Source organism: Gobio gobio (genome assembly GCF_949357685.1).
Source record: "Gobio gobio genome assembly, chromosome: 24".
Lineage (NCBI taxonomy): Eukaryota > Metazoa > Chordata > Actinopteri > Cypriniformes > Gobionidae > Gobio > Gobio gobio.
The window spans coordinates 10,779,041-10,800,413 of NC_137120.1; the positions used below are offsets into that span (position 1 = coordinate 10,779,041).

The 21,373-nt window shown below is 40.3% G+C and overlaps 1 protein-coding gene across 1 annotated transcript; it reads left to right on the top strand.

The window, feature by feature from the left end:
• Positions 1–1,973: 1,973 nt before the first annotated feature.
• On the top strand, positions 1,974–18,315 carry LOC307120399 (uncharacterized protein). Its single transcript, XM_079807424.1, has 6 exons — positions 1,974–2,087; positions 2,579–2,895; positions 6,679–6,968; positions 7,084–7,188; positions 7,293–7,354; positions 17,099–18,315. The coding sequence occupies exons 3-6, from the start codon at positions 6,719–6,721 to the stop codon at positions 17,144–17,146; spliced, it is 465 nt and encodes a 154-aa protein (XP_079663550.1). The 5' UTR covers positions 1,974–2,087; positions 2,579–2,895; positions 6,679–6,718; the 3' UTR covers positions 17,147–18,315.
• The last annotated feature ends 3,058 nt before the right edge of the window (positions 18,316–21,373 follow it).

Below are 21,373 nucleotides of genomic sequence, written 5' to 3' on the forward strand. Positions count from 1 at the left end.
ACTAGCTGTCAAAAAAGGCGCTTTTTTTGTGTTGTGTTGTGGTCCAAGCGGCAAGTAATGTGATTAGCTGTTGTCACTATGACGGTCGCGTCAGGCACCAAGCTTCAGCCACGCCCTCCATCAAGCGTTGACGCCGAAGCCCCGTGTGAATGCGGCGTGAGGTTTACACGTGCAGCTCTTACTGGCCTACGTCCATTACACTCACCCCCCAAAACTCACTCCCATCTGGGTCACGACACCAAATGTAAATGGTTCGAACCGGGGTCTCCGGTGTGGGAGGTGGGTGCTAGGGTTGGGAACCGAACTCGATATACCGAGTACTGATTCATATTAAATCAATCTATACCGAATTTCGGTACCTGAGAACGCATCTGGTGATTATAGACTAGTGTCTGTAAATACTAAACCGCAAAAGACTATTTAAATATAATTCCTGCGTGTCTCTGTGCGAATGAATGCCATAGTTGCGCGGTTTACCTAACACACACACACTCAGAATCGCGCGTGACGGTCTCGTTTCCATCTCTGCGGTCTCATATGAGGACATGAACGCACAAACGTCATCTCCAAAGCCACTGAGAGTCACTTTATGAGCATTTTACTGTTTCATTTGAGAAAAACTACCGTCATGTAACAACCCGTCAAAATAAAAGTTCGGCTAACTTGACAAATATATTCCTGTTGTACAGTAGAATTTAATACGTCTCAATGTAAAAATAATACTAACACTAATGAAATAATACATTATAAAAACTTATTTTTTAAGTAATAAATTACCATTTTGTTTTAATTTTAACCATATAAAGCTCAGTTGTGCAGCACTTTGTTTGACAAAAAGGTTTAATTAAATTAAAATATAAATTAAATGAATGTCTTCTTTTGTCTTCATTTGATTACCAGAAAACACACAACACATAATTTGTGGGAAATATTTTCATAGAAATTAAATTAAAAAGAAAAAAAAATCATAATATGGTTGTTTTTATGAATTCAATTAAGTAGTTAGTAGCCTACTATTTACTAGTAAATATTACATCACAGACAATGGCAGACAGCGACCAGGGCAGCTCTGGCATAATGTCAATAACACTTAAACAACTTACAGGTTCTTTACAGTTATTGATGTAAACATCCCTAAAGTACAGAAAAAAGGTAACATTGGGTACCAATGACGTCCAGTACCAGCCAGGAAAATGTTCAGGTCTGGTGTATTTAGTGTTTTGTTGGGTACCCAAGCCTAGTGGGCGCCCTTACAAGGATGCTAAAGACGTCCAGTACCAGCCAGGAAAATGTTCAGGTCTGGTGTATTTAGTGTTTTGTTCAGCTGTCAATATGTGTATGTTATCAAAGATGCATGATGGGTAAGAGTGCAGTTTGACCTGTAACTCAAATGTTTTTGAAACAGTATTCAACTGTAAAGCTGCTCTTAGTGGGTATCAACTGTGAGATTAATAAACAGCAGGACAGGAAGAAGGCCTTGACGTGCAAACTAAACACATGCACTGAATAGTGTACATACCAGATATGTATCTATTCAAAAGATAAAACCACACTTCTGTAGAAATCAGATTGCAGCAGGTTTCAGTTTGACTCAGTGGAGCTGCTAGTGTCTCACATTGATAAGACTGGCACTGTTGTTTCTATGTTTTGTTTTTTAATTTTAATTTAATTATTAAAGTGAATCAGCTTTACAATAGGCTCTGAGCATGAAATTTATGAAGATTCATACGGTATAATATTCCACTCTAATTTTAAGTATTTAACACAGTATGGAAACCACTTTTGAAAAGTTTGTGTTAAATGATAAAATTAAGAATTTTTTTCCACTGTTAAGACTTAAGTCTTAAGAGCCAGAAGAACATTTATGTGTTATATAAAAAATCATAACACACTTTCAGTGAGTGTATGTAATGTGTGTGAACTAGGAGGGTCAAACGCTGTCGTGGGAGGATTCATATGCACGCAAGATTAATAGATTGATGGTTATCAGTGTATTGTGTAACTATAGATCAGACTTTTCACTGAACAGCTGAAGAAAATGTTTCACGTGTTTGTTTTGTTCTGTTTATGCTGCCTCCATCTGATCGGTAAGTTATAAATATATATTTTTGACTTAATAACAGTAGCATCCTTCAGAGATGTTAAATCATGGAAATTACCATAGTAAGCTCAGAAAGCGAATCCTCCCTTGAACTACATTCAAATCTCCCTTTTTTGTGTTTTTATCTCCAGCCATCTCTAAAAATAACCATGACCAACAACAAAAGTAATGTAAAATTAAATTTAGTGTAGCAATTTATTATGTTCACATATACAGTACATGGTCTTAAAAATATCTGGAAGAAAAGGTTTTATGTTTTAACTGACTTTATTCCGATCTATGCCCAACTTGTAAGTCGCTTTGGATAAAAGCGTCTGCTAAATGCATAAATGTAAATGTAAATGTAATGCCAGATAATTTTTAAACACCATAAAAATCAACTGACTGTTCATATATCTCACCTTTCATTCACTTCAGCTGATTTCAAGCTTTGTAAACCATCAGAGGCCGTAATCTGTGTAAAAATGTGTTCTTCAGGTGTGTTTGGTGATTCAGTGTCAGTGATGGAGGGAGATTCTGTCACTCTAAACACTGATGTTACTAAAATACATGAAGATGACGACATACGGTGGAATTTTGGATCTGAAAAGTCTCAAATATAGCTAAAATAAAAAAAAAAGCAAATCCCCCCACATCTGATGTTCTTGATGAGAGATTCAGAGACAGACTGAAGCTGGACGATCAAACTGGATCTCTGACCATCACAAACATCAGAACTGAACATACTGGAGTTTATGAAGTGAAGATAAGTGGAGAGAAACTGATATCAAAAACATTCAGGGTTTCTGTCTATGGTGAGTAAAAAGCGAATTTGTTCTGTCCACATATTCTTGTTTTATTGAAGGAATATTCTGTACAAGTTAAACTCAATCAACAGAATTTGAAGCATTCAGACAAGCATTCAGAATCAACAGAATCATAATTGTTTTTTTTTTAAAGCAAAACTCAAAGTTATGCTGAGGCATTTGCGCAAATGGTATATTTTATTTTTAACATTTAATAGCAGAAATATGAATCTTATAATCTTAAAAAAAACTTAAAATCAAGACAGTTTTTTTCTTTGTGGCAGTTTCCCCTTTTTTTCTTTTTTCTTCCTTTCATGGACCTCCCTAGCATGGGAAAACCCAGACAACTTCCGGCAAATTTAGATTTGCTCTGCAAGTAGTCTGTCAAAGAGCCCATTCAAACCCATTTCTAATCCCTAGAAATCGCGGCACCAATTAGAAACGTTGGGGCGGGCTTTAGACGATGACGACAGCGCAGCGACATTGAAGCAGATTTGCCGCCGTGGAGCATCACTCGTTCGAATCAGCTATCGCGTCTGTTTTAAGCGATTTAAACTTTTCCTTTTCGTTAAAACCCGAGCAAAGAACAACACTCGAAGCCTTCATATCTAAAAAAGATGTTATCGCTGCCTTACCAACTGGATTCGGCAAAAGTCTGATACCAGCTTGGCCCTTTGGTGGCTAAACGAATGGGTCTTAGCGAGAGCCCTCTGGTAGTGTTAATGTTTTACAAAATATAGTTTTAAGTCATTTTCAGGCGAGAATGTAGTTGTTTAAAGCTCAAATCTGTGGTTTATTTATAAAGAGAGCGCCTTTTTAAAAAATTTGATCTGCCGTTTTCGGAGTTGTGAGCTCCAGTGGTTCAGCGGCGCTCAATCGCTCAACCCCACAGAGAGGCGCCTTTCCTCTGCCTGTCCTTCTGCCGTCTGCCGCTGGCTCTGATGTCTCTCTAGTGGTTAAACATAAGATATGATTCGTCTCGTCTTGTGTAGATCTAACGGCTGATCTTTGCTCTCATTAATCTATAATTTGTTCCCAGACAGATCGTTTTGTCTGAGGGCAAAGTGAAGTTTCATAACTTTATATTTTTAAGCTATTAAACTTTACCGTTGTAGTCTCCTAGCGCTGACTTTGACTGAATTGCTTTATTTATTGTATAGCTTCTTATACCTTTTACTTACTTTTATAATTGCTATTGATGATCACACATAAACTGACATTTAACAAAAAGAGACTGGGTTGTGTTTTATGTCATATTTAATTTATTACAGTGATAATCATAGCCTATATTATGCCTATATTATGTGTGTGTTTTTCTTTTAATGTAAACGAAAAGAGGCTGGGCTTTTTTATATTTCGTTTTGTTATAAACATGCATTGAAGATAATATGCATTGCCTGCACTACATACACAAATATATACTGAGTGATACTGTCAGCATAGTAGGCGGACTAGTGTCCTCCCGTCCTCGGGAGTTCGTTCTCCGGAGTCAAACTTGGCAAGTCATGGACACAAGTCAGAAGTTCGCGTACGAAATATGTCATAAAACACCACTGCCTCATTTCATAAAAAAAAAAAAAAAATCTTAAACATAATAGCCACACGAATGTGGTTCAGGCAACGCGTAGCTAGGCCTACATTGATTATCACAAGTATAAAACACCCCGCCTCTTTTCGTTCACATTTTAAAAATAATATATTACATATTAATATGTGGTTTAGGTAAGATGACCAGATTTCTGAAATGGAAACCGGGGACATTTCCTATTTGAGAACACAAGTACAGACAAGAACGCATATTGAGAGACGGCCAAATGTTTCTCCGTCGCTCTGCATACGTCATCTCCCTCATCGCTCTGATTGGTTTTAGGTCTATCCAATTGCGCCGAGAGGCATTTGAGCGACGCCCGTTGGTGACGCCCCTTTGGAAATGATTTGTCTATGAAGCTTTGCCAGACCATAACTCAGTTACTACTGAGAATGGTCTGGTTTTAACCAGGCTAGGACCTCCCCGCAGTTCAGTTACTCAGAAGGGTGACCGTTCACTGGAAGCTCATACATGGGACATTTTAAATCTTACGCGCTACCCAGACCGCTCGCTCAGTGTATTTTACAATGCTAGCCTGAGCTGTTCCAGCAAATGGTTCAAAAGAAGGATTTCCGCCTTCGTGGAGTGGGTACTAGTAAATAACAACTTGCCATTTTCCATCAGCTCTGCTGAATATGACAGCATTACCAGTCCCACTCCACCGCCACCAGAGACCAGCCATCCACCAGTGACCGCGATCAACAGGATGGAAGTACCTGTGCCCACCGCAGACCGTGGAGACTGGCCAGACGCGATGGACGAGCCTGGACCAGAGAAGAGGTCAGAAGGAGTCATCGCCCTGGAGCCAGTACTGCCGCGAGAGTCTGACCAGACCAGGAGCGTGCACTGGCAACATTGGTCGTGGAGGAAGATTTTGTGGAGTTCGACGGCTTGGAGGGAAGACCCGTCCACCACCCTGCCCCGGTGGATGCGAGGGGGAAGACCCCTAGTGGTTATTTTGAGGAACTGATTGTCATTTGTGGAGAATTTAATAGACTTGTTTACTGAGTTTTTTCCAGCACCCCCATGTGTCTCCAGAATTCCCTCCCAGCCTCCCTCTCCCACCTTCTCAATCAGCCAGTTCCTCAGCCCTTCAGTGTCTTCAGACCACTAGCTCCATCCAGCATAGAGGATCCCCTGTGCCTGATGCTCCACCATGGCCTGTCAACACATCGGCTTCACCCTGGCTTGTCCGCCCTTGGCTCCACCGGAACCCACCAGCCATACAGCTTCTCCAGGCTCCCTCGTCCCTCCAGCTCTGCCTTGGTCAGCCATCAACCTGCCTGCACCTTTAGCTGTGTCTGGCTCCGCCTTCCCCCCAACTTCTCCTCCGTCCTCTGGTTATCCGTTTCCATCTTGGACGCTCATTGCCATGGCTCCACCTCAGTCTCCAGTGCCATCAGTCTCGCATGGGCTCATCGACCCAGTGTCTCCATCTTTGGTGGTGGTATCGTCGTCTGTCATCCCCAGAGTGTTTTCCATCAAGTCGGCAACACCATAGCTCCTCCCGCCTCCTCCCTGGAGTCTCATCCTGCTGGTCCCTGGCTTACATCCTGGCTTCTGCTCCTGGCTTCCCCCTGGCTCCTCCAACCCTCCACTCCCCCTTGGACTGTATTAGGTTCCCCAGACTGTTTTTGTTATTTTCCTCCACACCTTCCTCCAGAGCCCTCACCATCATGTTGTTCTAAACCTGTAGGACCTTTGTTCATCTTCGGAACCCAAGTTAAGATATTTTTGATGAAATCCGAGAGCTTTCGGACCCCTCCATAGACAGCTTAATTAACACTTTCAAGGCCCAGAAAGGTAGTAAAGACATCGTTAAAATAGTCCATGTGACTCCAGTGGTTCAACCTTAATTTTATGACAGGCTAGAACAAAATTTTGAATAAGTCACTATTTTTGTTTGTTTTTGCGCACAAGTATTCTCGTCACTTCATAACATTAAGGTTGAACCACTGGAGTCACATGGACTATTTTAATGATGTTGAATGTCTGGGCCTTGAAAGTGTCAATGGGGGGTTGTCTATATATTTTTTCATTAAAAATATATTCATTTGTGTGTCAAAGATGAATGAAGGTCTTACGGGTTTGGAACGACATGAGGGTGAGGAATTAATTAAACACTCCCTTACCGTCAACACACCAACAGTAAGATTGGTGTGTAGATTTATCAAAATTTCTCTTTAATCTCTCTTGTTTTCCAGCTCGTCTGCCTGTTCCTGTCATCAGCAGAAATTCTTCACAATGTTCATCATCATCATCATCAAATTGTTCACTGGTGTGTTCAGTGGTGAATGTGGATCATGTTACTCTTTCCTGGTACAAAAGAAAGGTTTATTGTCCAGCATCAGTGTGTCTGATCTCAGCATCAGTCTCTCTCTACCTCTGGAGGTGGAATATCAGGATAAAAACACCTACAGCTGTGTGCTCAACAATCCCATCAGCAACCAGACCAGACATCCCAACATCACACAACTCTGTCACACATGTGCAGGTACGACAGCGCTGGTATAGCTACTATGTGTTTATTTACTGAGCTGATCTCTGTTGTAGATCAGACTAACATATCTACTCACATTAATGACTGTCTCTATTTTCCTCTCCTTCAGGTCTTCCAGTCTCAGTCTCTCTGATAGTGTTGATCTCTGCTGGATCTCTGATGATTGTTGCTATAGTCGTGATGTGCTGCATCTGCAGGAAATTTAGAAATAAAGGTCAAGAGAGCCACCAATCAAAACATGTCAAAAATTACCTTTTCAAAGCACAAATTTTGATTGAAAACACTGTCGTTTTAACACATCTGTGATTATTTATACAGTCCAGACACCAGAGGAAAACAGAGGTGATTCAGCATTGGGTAACCCAACAACACAAAAAGTGGTAAGATCATTTAAGTGATGTGTAGCCAAGTATAGTGTCCCATACTCAAAATGTGTGCTCTACATTTCACAAATCCAAGTGCACACACACAGCATTTGTGAGTAATGAGAGTGGAGAAGAGTGCCGTTACTGAAGCTCAAACCTATGACCTTTGTGTTACAAGTCTAACCATTAGGCCACAACTGTTTATGACTGTGTTGCAGTAATTTAGTCTGATTGAAGCTTGCTGATTACATTTTGTATGCAATATGCATCAAATGGTCAGTGAACAGACATGGGTGATCAGTCTTGGTCATTATTGACCCTTTTCACATTTCAGGGTTTCTTAGAAGCGGAAGTCGTCATAGTTGGGTAAACTTAGCCTATAGCAGGGAATTAGAGACTACATTTGTGTGTGTGTGTGTGTGTGTGTGTGTTCCCATTTGCTCAAATAGCAAAAGAAAAACTCCACAATAGTGTTCACAACCTTCAAAAAAAAAAAGAAAAAAAAAAGGGATTGATAATGGCAGAGATGTCAATTTGACTGTCACTCCCTCAGTCACTGAAATAGAAACACCCTCACAGCAGTGTTAACAAGTTTTTTTGTAATTTGATGCCAATATAATATTGCTGGGCATCGATTAAAAAAAATTAACCCTCTATGGCATAGTGTTGCCCTCAGGCAACAAACCACTTTTTTGGACCTCACAACGCCCCTTTAACTTTTTTAAATATTTTTTTAAAATACATAATATCACCTGACATGTCTGTTCAATGAAATGATGGGCTGAAGTGGGTGTGACTTTTTGTTTGGGGGTGGAGCAGTCCTTTCATGAAGCAAAGCCACATGGGACACAGTGCCATCAATTGGTTGGCTAAATATCACTTTTTAACATGTTTAAATTGAAATACATTTATTAAAAAAAAATATATGCATCTGCATCAGCATGTAAAGAAGTATGTTTGATTGTTTAAATATTTATTTTGTTTTTATTTATATACTAAAACTGTGTTTTTTTGTTTGTTGCCTCAGAGCAACACTGTGCAGTTGTTCAGGCAACTTTTGTTCAGGCAATATCATAGGGTTAGTACCATATGGTGCATTCAAGTCTTTCTGGGAAGTTTGTTTTCACACGTTCAGAAAACTCAAAGAATGTGCATTATGAGTATCATTTATGTTTTTTATTATTATTATTATGAACACCGATCAGGCATAACATTATGACCACCTCCCTAATATTGTGTTGGTCCCCCTTTTGCTGCCAAAACAGCCCTGACCCGTCGAGGCATGGACTACACTAGACCCCTGAAGGTGTGCTGTGGTATCTGGCACCAAGATGTTAGCAGCAGATCCTTTAAGTCCTGTAAATTGTGAGGTGGGGCCTCCATGGATTAGACTTGTTTGTTCAGCTCATCCCACAGATGCTCGATTGGATTGAGATCTGGGGAATTTGGAGGCCAAGTCAACACCTCAAACTCGCGCTCCTCAAACTATTCCTGAAGCATTTGTGCTTTGTGGAAGTGTGAAAGAGTTAAAGAGGCCACAGCCACCAGGGAACACTGTTTCCATGAAAGGGTGTACATGCACTGCAAAAATGCTTAGGTAGGTGGTGCATATCAAAGTTACATCCACATGGATGGAGGACCCAAGGGTTCCCTGCAAAACATTGCCCAAAGCATCACTGCCTCGGCCGCCGCACCTTCTTCCCATAGTGCATCCTGGTGCCATGTGTTCCCCAGGTTAGACACACATGCACCCGGCCATCCACGTGATGTAAAAGAACACGTGATTCATCAGACCAGGCCACCTTCTTCCATTGCTCAGTGGTCCAGTTCTGATGCTCACGTGCCACTGTTGGTGCTTTGGGCAGTGGACAGGGGTCAGCATGGGCACCCTGACGTGTCTCAATGAGTTTTAGCCGCCCATGACCCTGTCGCTGGTTCACCACTGTTCCTTCCTTTGAGCACTTTTGATAGAGACTGACCACTGCAGACCGGGAACACCCCACAAGAGCTGCAGTTTTGGAGATGCTCTGACCCAGTCGTCTAGCCATCACATTTTGGCCCTTGTCAAACTCGCTCAAATCCTTACGCTTGCCCATTTTTCCTGCTTCTTACACATTAACTTTGAGGACAAAATGTTCACTTGCTGCCCAATATATCCCACCCACTAACAGGAGCCGTGCCCACTAACAGGAGCCGTGATGAAGAGATCATCAGTGTTATTCACTTCACCTGTCAGTGGTCATAATGTTATGCCTGATTGGTGTATGAATATAATACATGAGGTGTTAGTTGTATTTAGTAGTAGTGTTTTTGTATTGTTTGATGTTTTTCAAAATATAATTTTATCTAATGCACATATTGCTTGTTTTCCCTATTGGAAATCTATGTAGAAAACCTTGGAGTTTTAGTACCCTTATGGCACAGTGTTGCCCTGAGGCAACAAACCAAAATCTTGTTCAGGGGTGAGGGGGTGGGGGGGTGGGGGGGGCACACTTTTTACGATGGATATATTATCAGGGACCCCCAAGCTCCCAAAAAATGGGGTGAAATATTTTTTTCCCCAAAAAATAAAAAGTCATGCCATAGAGGGTTAACTAATTAATCGCATTTTTTTCTCTAATTAATCACGATTAATCGCAAGTTTTTAATATTTTACGTTTTTAATATTTTACGTTTTTAATATTTTGATATTGTAATAATTTCAGTTACTCTCCAAATTAATGTATAAACAATTTAAAGACAGCATATTTTAAATATGTGTTGTATTGTCATGTTTTATGAATGAAGGACAGTATCACTGATACTGATGTCTCTATGAAACATTAATGACGTTTACATATAAAAAAAACAACTTTTAATTTAAGTCAACTTAAAACAATCTTTACATAAACCCAAAATAATAAATGTTATATTTACCCATGGCCTTCCCTGTTATACATATACAGAAATGTAATAGTTATCTTTCTTAACTGCATAAATAATAAATTAAATATAGAGGAATCATCATTAAAGCTACAATTTTCTCTGTTCCCGTTGTTCTTTGATGAACATTAAAGACAGACATCATCAGTGCTACTGTCACTTTAAGAACAGCCGCGGATCTCACGCGCTGTCCCGCGCATTTCATTTCCTCACAACTCTTTAAGTTCATTTAAGACTTTATTTAACTAATTTAAGACTCCTGATATGAGAATACTCGAAATCCTCTGTGTTATTGTTTGTTCAAGAGCAAAAGAGAACTCGATGTAAGCAGGAAACTGACGCGAGTCTATCTGTGCGTGGAGTGTGTGTGTGTGTGTGTGTGTCCTGATTAGCTGACATAAGACGCATCCACACAGACAGGACACACACACACACACACACACACACACACACACACACACACACACACACACACACACAGGACATTGGCATACAGCGCGTTCTCTTGTGTCTTGTCGCTTGGAAGCATTTACATGAATAAGAGCATGATGATCATGTAACGCTAAGCAAAAATGTATACAAAAAAGCATAAAGGGCAAAATTAGCTGTATAGATTAAAACCACTTTTTGTACCAGGCTGTAAACATGTTTTTTTCTGCTGTAAAGTTGGGCATTTTAACATGGGGCTCAATGAGATTCTGCTCTCTTCTGGAGCCTGTCCCTAGTGGCCAGTCGATGAATTGCAGTTTAAGTCACTTCCGTATTGGTTTCAAGAGAAACTGCGGAAGGGTTTGCCGCTTGGTTGCTTTGCAAAATGATTCACTGTTTTGATTCAAAGCATTTGAAACACCACACGCTGGTGACCCCTGCTGGACAGAACGGTGTAAATGCAACAAACTCATGCCAGACATGCATTAAAAGCAGCTGCAATGAACTAATCATCTAATACCATTAAATATTAAAGGGGGGATGAATTGAGAAATAAACTTTCCTTTGAGCCTTTGATATATAAAAGTTCATCATGATATAAGAATATCCTGTAAGTTTCGTAGCTGAAAACTTCCTTGTTAGTAAAAAAAAAAAAGCTTTTGTTGACACCAGGCCCAGAAAATGCTCAATCTCAGAATATGCCGACCACTGACGTCATAGAATGCAGAAGCGCCGCCTCAAGCCCGCCCACCGACTTGCCGGTTCGTTCGCTTCATTTCACAGTGGAATCGTTTGTAAACAAGATACAGTTCGAGACTGGATTTGTAGACATATTGAGATTAAAACACAATGCTGCGCCATCTATATTGGATCTGACAGGAATGGTGCAACACACTAGCCTGATGTCGTCATACTCAATTCTAGTCAGAATATGAGTCTGATACTGCTCCGTTGGGCTGTGATTATGGGGTGCGTTTCAACCGAACCAGGAAAGACCTCAATTGGATAGACCTACAACCAGGGCAGGACTTAGGGTGGTGGGGGCCCCTGGGCTTGAGTCACTTTCGGGCCCTACCTTCTATACATTACTTTAAATAGAACAAAATGATACACAAGCTATGTATTAGAGCAACACAATTCTGGATAAACTGAGAATAAAAATAGAGATCACGATTCTGAACAAACAACTAAACAAAATAACATAATTTATGTTAATTGCTGAAGTCTATAAAAATGTTTAATTAATCTGAATTATTATTTTAAAAAAACTTGGGTTTGAATGAATGATTAAATTCCTCAATCAAATACAATCGTTTCATAGATGAATCAGCATCTTTGAACCAATCTCCTGAATGAACGATTCAATGACAAATGTTTTTTAAAAGTAATTTGTCGCCATCTGGTGGCGTAACAATATAATCGATCCAATCGTTATTTGAAGTGCAAAGCTAATTTCAAAAGGTGACTGGTACAGTATACAGTGTTACATGTAAAAAAAAAATACAAAACGTGATAATTTATTTATATGACCACTGATTGAAGCTTGAAAAAGTTTTCCAATAAATAAATAAATAAATAATGATTAAAAAAGTTCAAAGTGATCATGTGTTTATTGCAATGCACAAATGTCTTGGTCAGAATGAGAATAAAACACTTATTTACCTGGAAACCATATTGAAAAACAAATAATTTGTATTACATATAAATAGTTAAATCTATGAGTGTATAAATCTTTAAAAAAATCTTTTGGTAAGTGCTGACATATTGTATAGATTATATACATTTCCATACACATATAGGAAGTGTTAGGCTGACTTTGACCTACAGTATGTCTACTACATCACATATAGCCAGACTCAAAAAGGGATTGACCGGCAACCTTTGCCAAAAAGGCGGCAAGCAAAACAAAATACACAACCGATGGATGGTGGGTAGAGCAACCATTCTCTGGGCAAGTACTCACCATTCAAATGAGTTTTAGGGTGCTTTCACACTTGGTTCGATTGCCTGGAACGAACCCGAGTTCGATTGCCCCCCCCTCTGGACTGTGTTCATATTATATTATTTGGATCCGAACCGGGGTGCGTTTGCGTCATCAAAGCAGCAGCTGTTTACCCGGTTGCTTAGTAACGACAGCGAGCGTGAAGGCGGCGAAATGCATAGCGTTGCTCACCTCACTTTTATATTTTTGTTTTTTAACCATTGGTTTTGATTCTAAAGCTTCAGTACGTAATGGCACTTATTGCGTCTATATGCCCCAAATGTACTGCAAATGCTCTAAAGAATGCTGAAGACGAGCAGAAATGAGGTTTACAGCTCTCTGCTTGCAGTATGTCAGTCACGCTCGTCAGGAAAATGAGTGAAACACACACAAACACACATTTTTATCAAATCATATGTAATTAATATCGGTTCACTTCCGGGATTTAGTACGATTGCGTTCACATCAGCGGCGAACCGTACCGGAGTTCACATGAACCGTACCCCAGACCACCCTTTTTAAGCGGACTCTGGTACGGTTCGCGGGTGCGCACCCGAGTTCGGAAGACCGTGTTCACATCATCCAAACGAAGCAAACTCTGACATCAATCGAGTCTCTTCTGATGTTTGTAGTGGCGTTCAGAAGCCTTGACATTAGCATCCTTATTTTGAACGGATTTCGGACATTTTCGCGCCCAATAAGGACGCACGTTTTCTAATCAACAAACTTTAAATTAAAAATTAAATGACTGACATATTATTGAAAAAAATCAACGTAAAAGGGCGGGGCCCCCTATTGGGCGGGGCCCATGGGCTTCAGCCCAGTCAAGCCCAATGGTAAGTCCGGCCTTGCCTACAACCAATCAGAGCAACGGAGCGACGCATAACGTTAGTTGTCAAATGTCAACAGAACTCAACTGCACTGTGTTGCCAAGTCCGCGGGTTGTTTTCCATGTCCGCGGGTTGAAGCAACCCCAATTATGTGATATACGGACCAAGGAATGCAAATTTTAGCAGGCAGCCCTGCCAAAATAACACATATCTTACCCCCCAAATGCCATTTTTTTCCGGATAACCCCACCAGAAAACTATTGGGCTTGTTTTTGGCTAGTTTTGAGTAGCAATTGGGCGGGTTTTGTTGTAAAAACTTGGTAACCCTGTCTGCACGCACACTGGACTAAGTAAAGTTAGAAGAAAAAGATGAGTGTAAACGATCTTTGCCGGTGTTATAAAAAAAGAATTTAAGGATACACAGAGTACTTACCAACACGATCATCATTTCTGAGAGAAATAGTAAAGGTGAATGCATATGCGAACAAGTTCTCCGTTTAGGATTAGAACAAATTCAACCCAAGCGCCTTTGATGACGTGGATGATTACATTACTGTTTATCATCTGTCCATCATCGTCTAAAGCCCGCCCTGACAATTTCATTGGTACGAATAATTTCTGTTTGGGCATAATTACTACTCTACGGATCAAGTCCAGACCGAACTGCCCGAGCTCAAATGTTGTGGGCGGGGCTAAGTTCGGCTGGCATCCAGGCAAGCAACACACTAATGTGAGTAAAACATGTTTACTAACAATGTTAGTATTGCATTGTTGCATCATCAGACTTGGACATGTAACGTTATGGGCCAGGGCTCGCAAAGCCCAATGTCCCGGGGCTATGAGTTTTTCAGACGGGCTACCAAAACTTATCACTGGCCTGCCGATGGGCTATCTTAAATAATGAAATACATTCCTTTCTTTTGCGTATGTACGGTTCGCGGCTATATTCACTGATCGGGCAGGTCAAGTAATAAAAAAATAACATTCCAATCAATCGCGGGTGGATGAGAGATGAATCATTGTCTTTGTTTGATAAAGATATCCTGTGAGCATTTCCCCAGACGTTTTCAAAACAATGCCCACATGCACTGAGGGGAGCTGAAGCTCAATAAATATGCAAATCTTATCCAATCCTAGCCTTGGGCGTTTACTTCCAAGTCTTCAGTGCGGCACGCTGAGCGTTTTTTCAGAGAGCCTCAAAACCAAGGCAGAAAATAGCCTATTACTTATTCATTATGATGTTTTTTAATTTAACAACCACACAAACGTCATAAGTTGACCTCAGACAACAGTATTAAAAAAAAGCCAGTTCATGACCCCTTTAAGTGTCTGTAAAATATTCCTTTATCAATTTTCAGGGCTTGTTTTGTTTGTTATATGTCTGAGTCAACTAAACAGAGGCTACAACTACTACTAATCCTTTTAATTATACAAATACCTTACTAAAACGTACACAAATGTATAAAAAACGAAGCCTCGTTTACTGAAATCACGTGACTTTGGCAGTTTGAAACACGCTCCGAACCACTGATTCGAAACAAAAGATTCTTAAAGGTTTCGAAGCTTCATCAGTCAGTTGCTGCGTCTAAATTCACCTGTACTATGCCCTAAAAGCAGTGTTGGGGGGTAACTCATTACAAGTAACTTGAGTTACATAATCAGATTACTTTTTCAAGTAACTAGTAAAGTAATGCATTACTTTTAAAATTTACAACAAAATAAATTTGTTACTTTTTCAAATAAGTAATGCAGGTTACTTTGTTTTCCCATGTATTGACTGACAGCTCTCCTGTCCCAATGTTGAGACAAATCGTAAGTGCAGAAGCGTTGTTTCATGATGGTTAATGTAGTTATAGACTAAATGTGAGCGTGCATATACTAATCTTACTTGCACACAAAAAAAGATTCAGTATTCCTCAAAATTAATAAATTCAGTGAAATGCAAAATCAGAACCTCCAATAAATAAATATTTTAAATGAAACAAACATTTTTATGCATTTAATCTGACTTTATTGACCAATGTACTTGCTGCTGACCTTTGAGGATTCAGTTAAACCATAAGCAAAAATGGCTTTAGATTTTTGTTTTTATCTCCTGCCTCCTATTCTTCCGTTATCCAGAATGGCAGCACAGCTGAAAGGTTTGTTTGAGCTGCGCCCTCTACTGTTAATGCGTGAATTTACATTTTTACCTCAGCCTGAGGTTTATTATTTCACTTTTCGTGTGAAACGGTCTTTACATTTGCTCAAAAATAGAACTTTTTGTTATTAAAAAAACAAGCCCAGCGCAGGTGAAAAAAGTAACGCAAAAGTAATGTAATGCATTACTTTTCTTAAAAAGTAACCAAGTAACGGAATTAGTTACTTTTTAAGGGAGTAACGCAATATTGTAATGCGTTACTGTAATACGGTTAGTTCGTGTGGGAAGAAGGAGGCAGGAACTGGCGAAGTAAAAGTGAAAGTAACACATACATAAATAAAAAGACAACTTAAAGTCCAGGCCTGGTCCTCTCTCGTCCTTCACTCGCGTCGCTCGTCAGCAGGATATGGGCCGGCGAGCCGAGAGAATGGGAGACGGAGACCCCCAGAGCGACCGGACGAGAGAGTGAAGAGAGGAGAAAAAAAAAATAAAAAATTAGTCCGGTTCCCTGACACACTGCCGCTCGGTCCTCAGCCCGCCAAGAGGCTCTTCCTCGCGGTGCCATGTGATGGCACTGGACGCTCGGTGGACGGCCGATCCTCCTCCGCCCCTTGGCGGCCGGCGGTGGCTCCTCCTGTCGAGGGCAGCCGGCAGCGAGTCCCGCGTGCTCCCTGCTCCTCCCCTACACGGCGAATAGACACAGGCTCCGGCCCACGGCGAGCGCCGGCAACTCCTCCGCTCCCTCTAGGACGGCAGCCACCCCACCTCGACCCAGGGGCACGGCAGCGAGCTCTCCGTCCCACCGGATCTCGCTCCAGCACCACCGCCTCGGGCAGCTCCTCGCAGTCTTCTCTCTTCCGCGCTGCCCGAACTCCTCAGCACCGCGATCCCCCTCAGCAGCGAGGGCTCTTCGGCAGCATGTCTCTCCTTCCTCCCGGGTTTCGGCACCAATGTAATACGGTTAGTTCGTGTGGGAAGAAGGAGGCGGGAACCAGCGAACATTCAACAATAAACTTTAATCAAAACTTTAATCACCTCGCCACAACTACATTTCAAAGTAACTTTCCCCAACACAGCCTAAAAGTATGTACTGTTTTTGTGAAGAAAAAGTAACTACATAGTGGTTAGTCCACCCAAGTCCTGCCTCTTTGCCCATTTTCGGTTATCTGGGAGTGACCCGTGTTGACGCCTGGCGGTTTCGCCCACTTTGGGCTTCAGAAATGCTCTTCAGAAACCTACGGGTGATGCCACAGACTTAGTCCATTGTTTTATACAGTGTAGGGATGAAACTAAACTTTGCAAGGCTGTGGCCCTCCAGGAATTGGGTTTTGCACCCCTGCTCTATAACCTTGCTATTATTAGCAAAGAAATTATTTTACAGACACTTTCATAAGGTCTTGTTTTAATTTTTCACTTTGCATGAGCAGCTTACTGAATGAGTTTGTGTTTCCTTGCAGAAATCAAAGAAAGAGGTGGTGTATGAAAATGTTTCCAAAAAACGATGATCAAAGTAACTACAGGATCTGATGTTCGAGCTCATACGGGCCCTGACTCACAAATCTGGGTTTCTGTCAGAATCTCTGTTTTGCTCTTTGTATGACCTTGTTTGATGACGTCTATGATGATGACATGTTTTTTGTTGTTGTTTATTAGTTGTTATTGTGATGTCTGATATTTTGTTGCTCTGTATTAGTGTAATTTATCGGTTTAAGTAGTACATAATCCAGAAACTCAAATAAATGTTGTTTTTAGCTTAATTCAATTAGCTAACTTTATTAAATATTCAACCCATCCTTCACTGTGCTCAGTGTACTCTGTTCTCAATCCACGTTCACGACTCCTCAGTGATGCTGCTGACGTAAGACGCTGCTGACGTGTTATAACATTTATTTTCGATGCTTCAAAAAAGTCTAATTAACCCACTGATGTCACATGGACTAATTTGATGATGTTTTTATTAACTTTCTGGACATGGACAGTATACCGTACATACATTTTCAATGGAGGGAGAGAAAGCTCTCGGACTAAATCTAAAATATCTTAAACTGTGTTCCGAAGATGAACGGAGATCTTACAGGTGTGGAACGACATGAGGGTGAGTCATTAATGACATCATTTTCATTTTTGGGTGAACTAACCCTTTAACAGTGTAAATAAATCAGAATGCATGAAATAGCATTAGACCCCCCTTTAAGTGAACATAAACAATCGAGAAAGACAAGGCATGTAAATCAGTTTCAGTTTACTGGATCCGTGCATTATATCTTAAAGTGACAACAGCCTAATATTCCCGCTGTCTATGTTTTTAAAGTTAATCAAAACCGCAAAAGATAGCTTTTGTAACTTTAATAACGATCCATCTTTATTTAATTTATTCAGTTCCTTGCTGTATAAATTAAATATGCAATTTGCAATATGCATTTTACATTTCTGTACCTGATACCTAATATCAGATACCTAAGTTACCTAAGATACCTAAATAACCTGCCCTTATGATAACCTAATTATTTGTATGTTTGCTCTACAAAAATAAGCTACAGCAAAGTTTTTAAACTCTACTTCTAGAAAACGAAGAACAAATAATGTGCATCAGGTTTTTTGCTTTTTATTTTTATTAATTTGTGGTTTGCTTTCCTGTGGTTTTCTTGAGCTGTATTTAATAAATACTGCTTTGAAAATAGATGAGTCCTTCAACTGTCTCCTTACAAACTGACAGACAGATTTTTTTTCAAAGTGGGTAAAAATCAGCGACGCTGCTCCCACCACACGCATCACACATTGCGCGTAGGGCACCAAGTTTGGCTGTTCGTCCACACATAAACGCAGTATCCGGTTACTGAAACCGGACTTTTTTGAAAACTCCGGCCAGGGTGAAGATTTTTAGAAACTCTGGTTGCAGCGTTGTCGTGTAGATGGTGAAACCGGAGATTTCGGCTTAAGTCGAAGTGTGCCGTTCTCTCCTTTGTTTGACGTCAGATTGTGCACCGTTATCTCTTTTGTGTACATGAGTGGAGTCTATGCAATGGCGGACGTAGCTTTAAATAACTCTGTTAACAGCGCTTATCACATCTATACAGATACATGCGCAGTTATCTCATTGTATTGCAGAACAGAGGCGCCAGAATGCAATAATGAAAAATAGTATGGCAAGTGTGTGAAGCTATTAAAGTCCACTTGGGCCCTGCCCCTGTGTATATACAGTTACCTCCCAGCCAGCAGAGTCATGTGGGGCCCATATGGGTGTCACCTGGGCTGTCTAACTGGGGCCCAGTCAGTTTTGTCCTCAGTTTCCATGTAGGCCCCACATGGGCTAGCCCAGATGAACTTAACACTGCTCAGTGTGCACACTACAGGCTGTTAAATGTAACTGAATCAGTGTTGGAGTTAATGAGATAATTAAGTGATTAATAGAGTAATGACTGAATATTACTGAAGACTCCTGATGATAACAAGCAGAATCACTGAAGGACAGAGAAACACAACAGACTTCAGACACAACTTCACAAAAGCATTATCAGCTTCCCTTTTTACCTATTAGATTGACTTTCTGTTATCTTAGTTTTTATAATTCCCACTGAGCAAAGGCGTACGTTGAAAAGACGTCCACTGAGGAGCCAGAATGAAAGTTTTTATGATGTCTGTTTTTGACGTGTTCTGCACGTCCAATATAGACATTCATGGAACCTCAGGGTTAAAAACTAGTTCAAATTGTGGAAATATTTTCCATTTGTAATTGCAAAGCAACTCACAGACAGTGTGTGTTTGTCCAGAAATCATGAAAATAAAAGAAACTTAGCTCACACCTTTAGACACTTTAGAAAACTTATAATCTGTAATTCACACATCTTTGGATCGTGAGAGAATCGTGGGATTCAATCCAGGATCTTCTTGCTGTGAGGAGACAGTGTTTCCCACTGAGACACTGGTGCTGCCCTTAATCACAGACATAAGACACACTTTGACTATTTCTGTCAGACGTCTACAGAAGCTCTTACTGAGAATTAACAGAGCTTTAGATGTTGATATTTATGTTTCATTTGAAGTCACCATTGTGGTGGGAAGCGTTTGCTTTAGTTGGGCTCTTGGTCCCCGTATTTGTGTTAGCTTTTCTTTGGCTGCTGTAACTGTGTGTGAGAAACACAATAGTTATGGCTGAGAAAGCAAAGATAAAGTAACTTCAGGTGTTGTCAGCTCCTTGTTGATGACTAAATCATCAGAAGTCTAGAATCTTATGTTATGCTTTTGAGTTTTGTGTTCATGTTTGGCAAATAATAATTTGTTTATATACTATAACTTGTGAATCCACTGTATCGGGACTAATAGCAATAAAATAATCACTTATCCTGAAAGATGATAAAACTGCATGTGCACATTGTTTTGAGAAAATATTTCACATAGTCACACGTAGACATCAAGATTTTGCATATGATTCACAACAACGGTGACAATCATAAAAAAAAAACTTCATGCTGCAATGCATGATGGGTAGCTTCAAAGTACAAAACTCATGCTTGATAGTCACCATTGTTGTGAATCATATGCAAAATCTTGATGTCTGCGTGTGACTATGTGACATATTTTCTCAAAACAATGTGCAGCTGCTGTTTAATCATCTTTCAGAATGAGTGATTTGTTTATTGCTATTGGTGTCAATACAGTGGATTCACAAGGTTATAGTAGGCTATATAAACAAATTATTATTTGCCGAACAAGAACCTAAAACTCAAAAGCACAACATCAGATTCTAGACTTCTGATGATTTAGTCATCAACAAGAAGCTGACAACACCTTAAGTCACTTTATCTTTGCTTTCTCAGCCATAACTATTGTGTTTCACACACACAGTTACAGCAGCCAAAGAAAAGCTAACTCAAGTACAGGAACCAAGAGCCCAACTAAAGCAAACGCTTCCCACCACAATGGTGGCTTCAAATTCACCATAAACATCAACATCTAAAGCTCTGTTAATTCTCAGTTAGAGCTTCTGTAGACGTCTGACAGAAATAGTCAAAGTGTGTCTTATGTCTGTGATTAAGGGCAGCACCAGTGTCTCAATGGGAAACACTGTCTCCTCACAGCAAGAAGATCCTGGATTGAATCCCACGATTCTCTCACGATCCAAAGATGTGTGATTTACAGATGCTAAGTTGTCTAAAATGTCTAAAGGTGTGAGCTAAGTTTCTTTTATTTTCATGATTTCTGGACAAACACACACTGTCTGTGAGTTGCTTTGCAATTACAAATGGAAAATATGTCCACAATGAGCAGATTTGAACTAGTTTTTAACCTTGAGGTTCCATGAACGTCTATATCGGACGTGCAGAACACGTCAAAAACAGACGTCATAAAAACTTTCATTCTGGCTCCTCAGTGGACGTCTTTTCAACGTACACCTTTGCTCAGTGGGAATTATCAATAAAAACTAAGATAACAGAAAGTCAATCTAATAGGTAAAAAGGGAAGCTGATAATGCTTTTGTGAAGTTGTGTCTGAAGTCTTTTGTGTTTCTCTGTCCTTCAGTGATTCTGCTTGTTATCATCAGGAGTCTTCAGTAATATTCAGTCTTTACTCTATTAATCACTTAATTATCTCATTAACTCCAACACTGATTCAGTTACATTTAACAGCCTGTAGTGTGCACACTGAGCAGTGTTCAGTTCATCTGGGCTAGCCCATGTGGGGCCTACATGGAAACTGAGGACAAAACTGGCTGGGCCCCAGTTAGACAGCCC

Excerpts from the sequence above, each read along its gene's own strand:
- LOC307120399 (XM_079807424.1), top strand. The coding sequence starts at position 6,719 with ATGTTCATCATCATCATCATCAAATTGTTCACTGGTGTGTTCAGTGGT. Across the intron at positions 6,969-7,083 it reads ACTCTGTCACACATGTGCAG|GTCTTCCAGTCTCAGTCTCT; the intron begins GTACGACAGCGC and ends CCTCTCCTTCAG. Across the intron at positions 7,189-7,292 it reads CAGGAAATTTAGAAATAAAG|TCCAGACACCAGAGGAAAAC; the intron begins GTCAAGAGAGCC and ends TTATTTATACAG.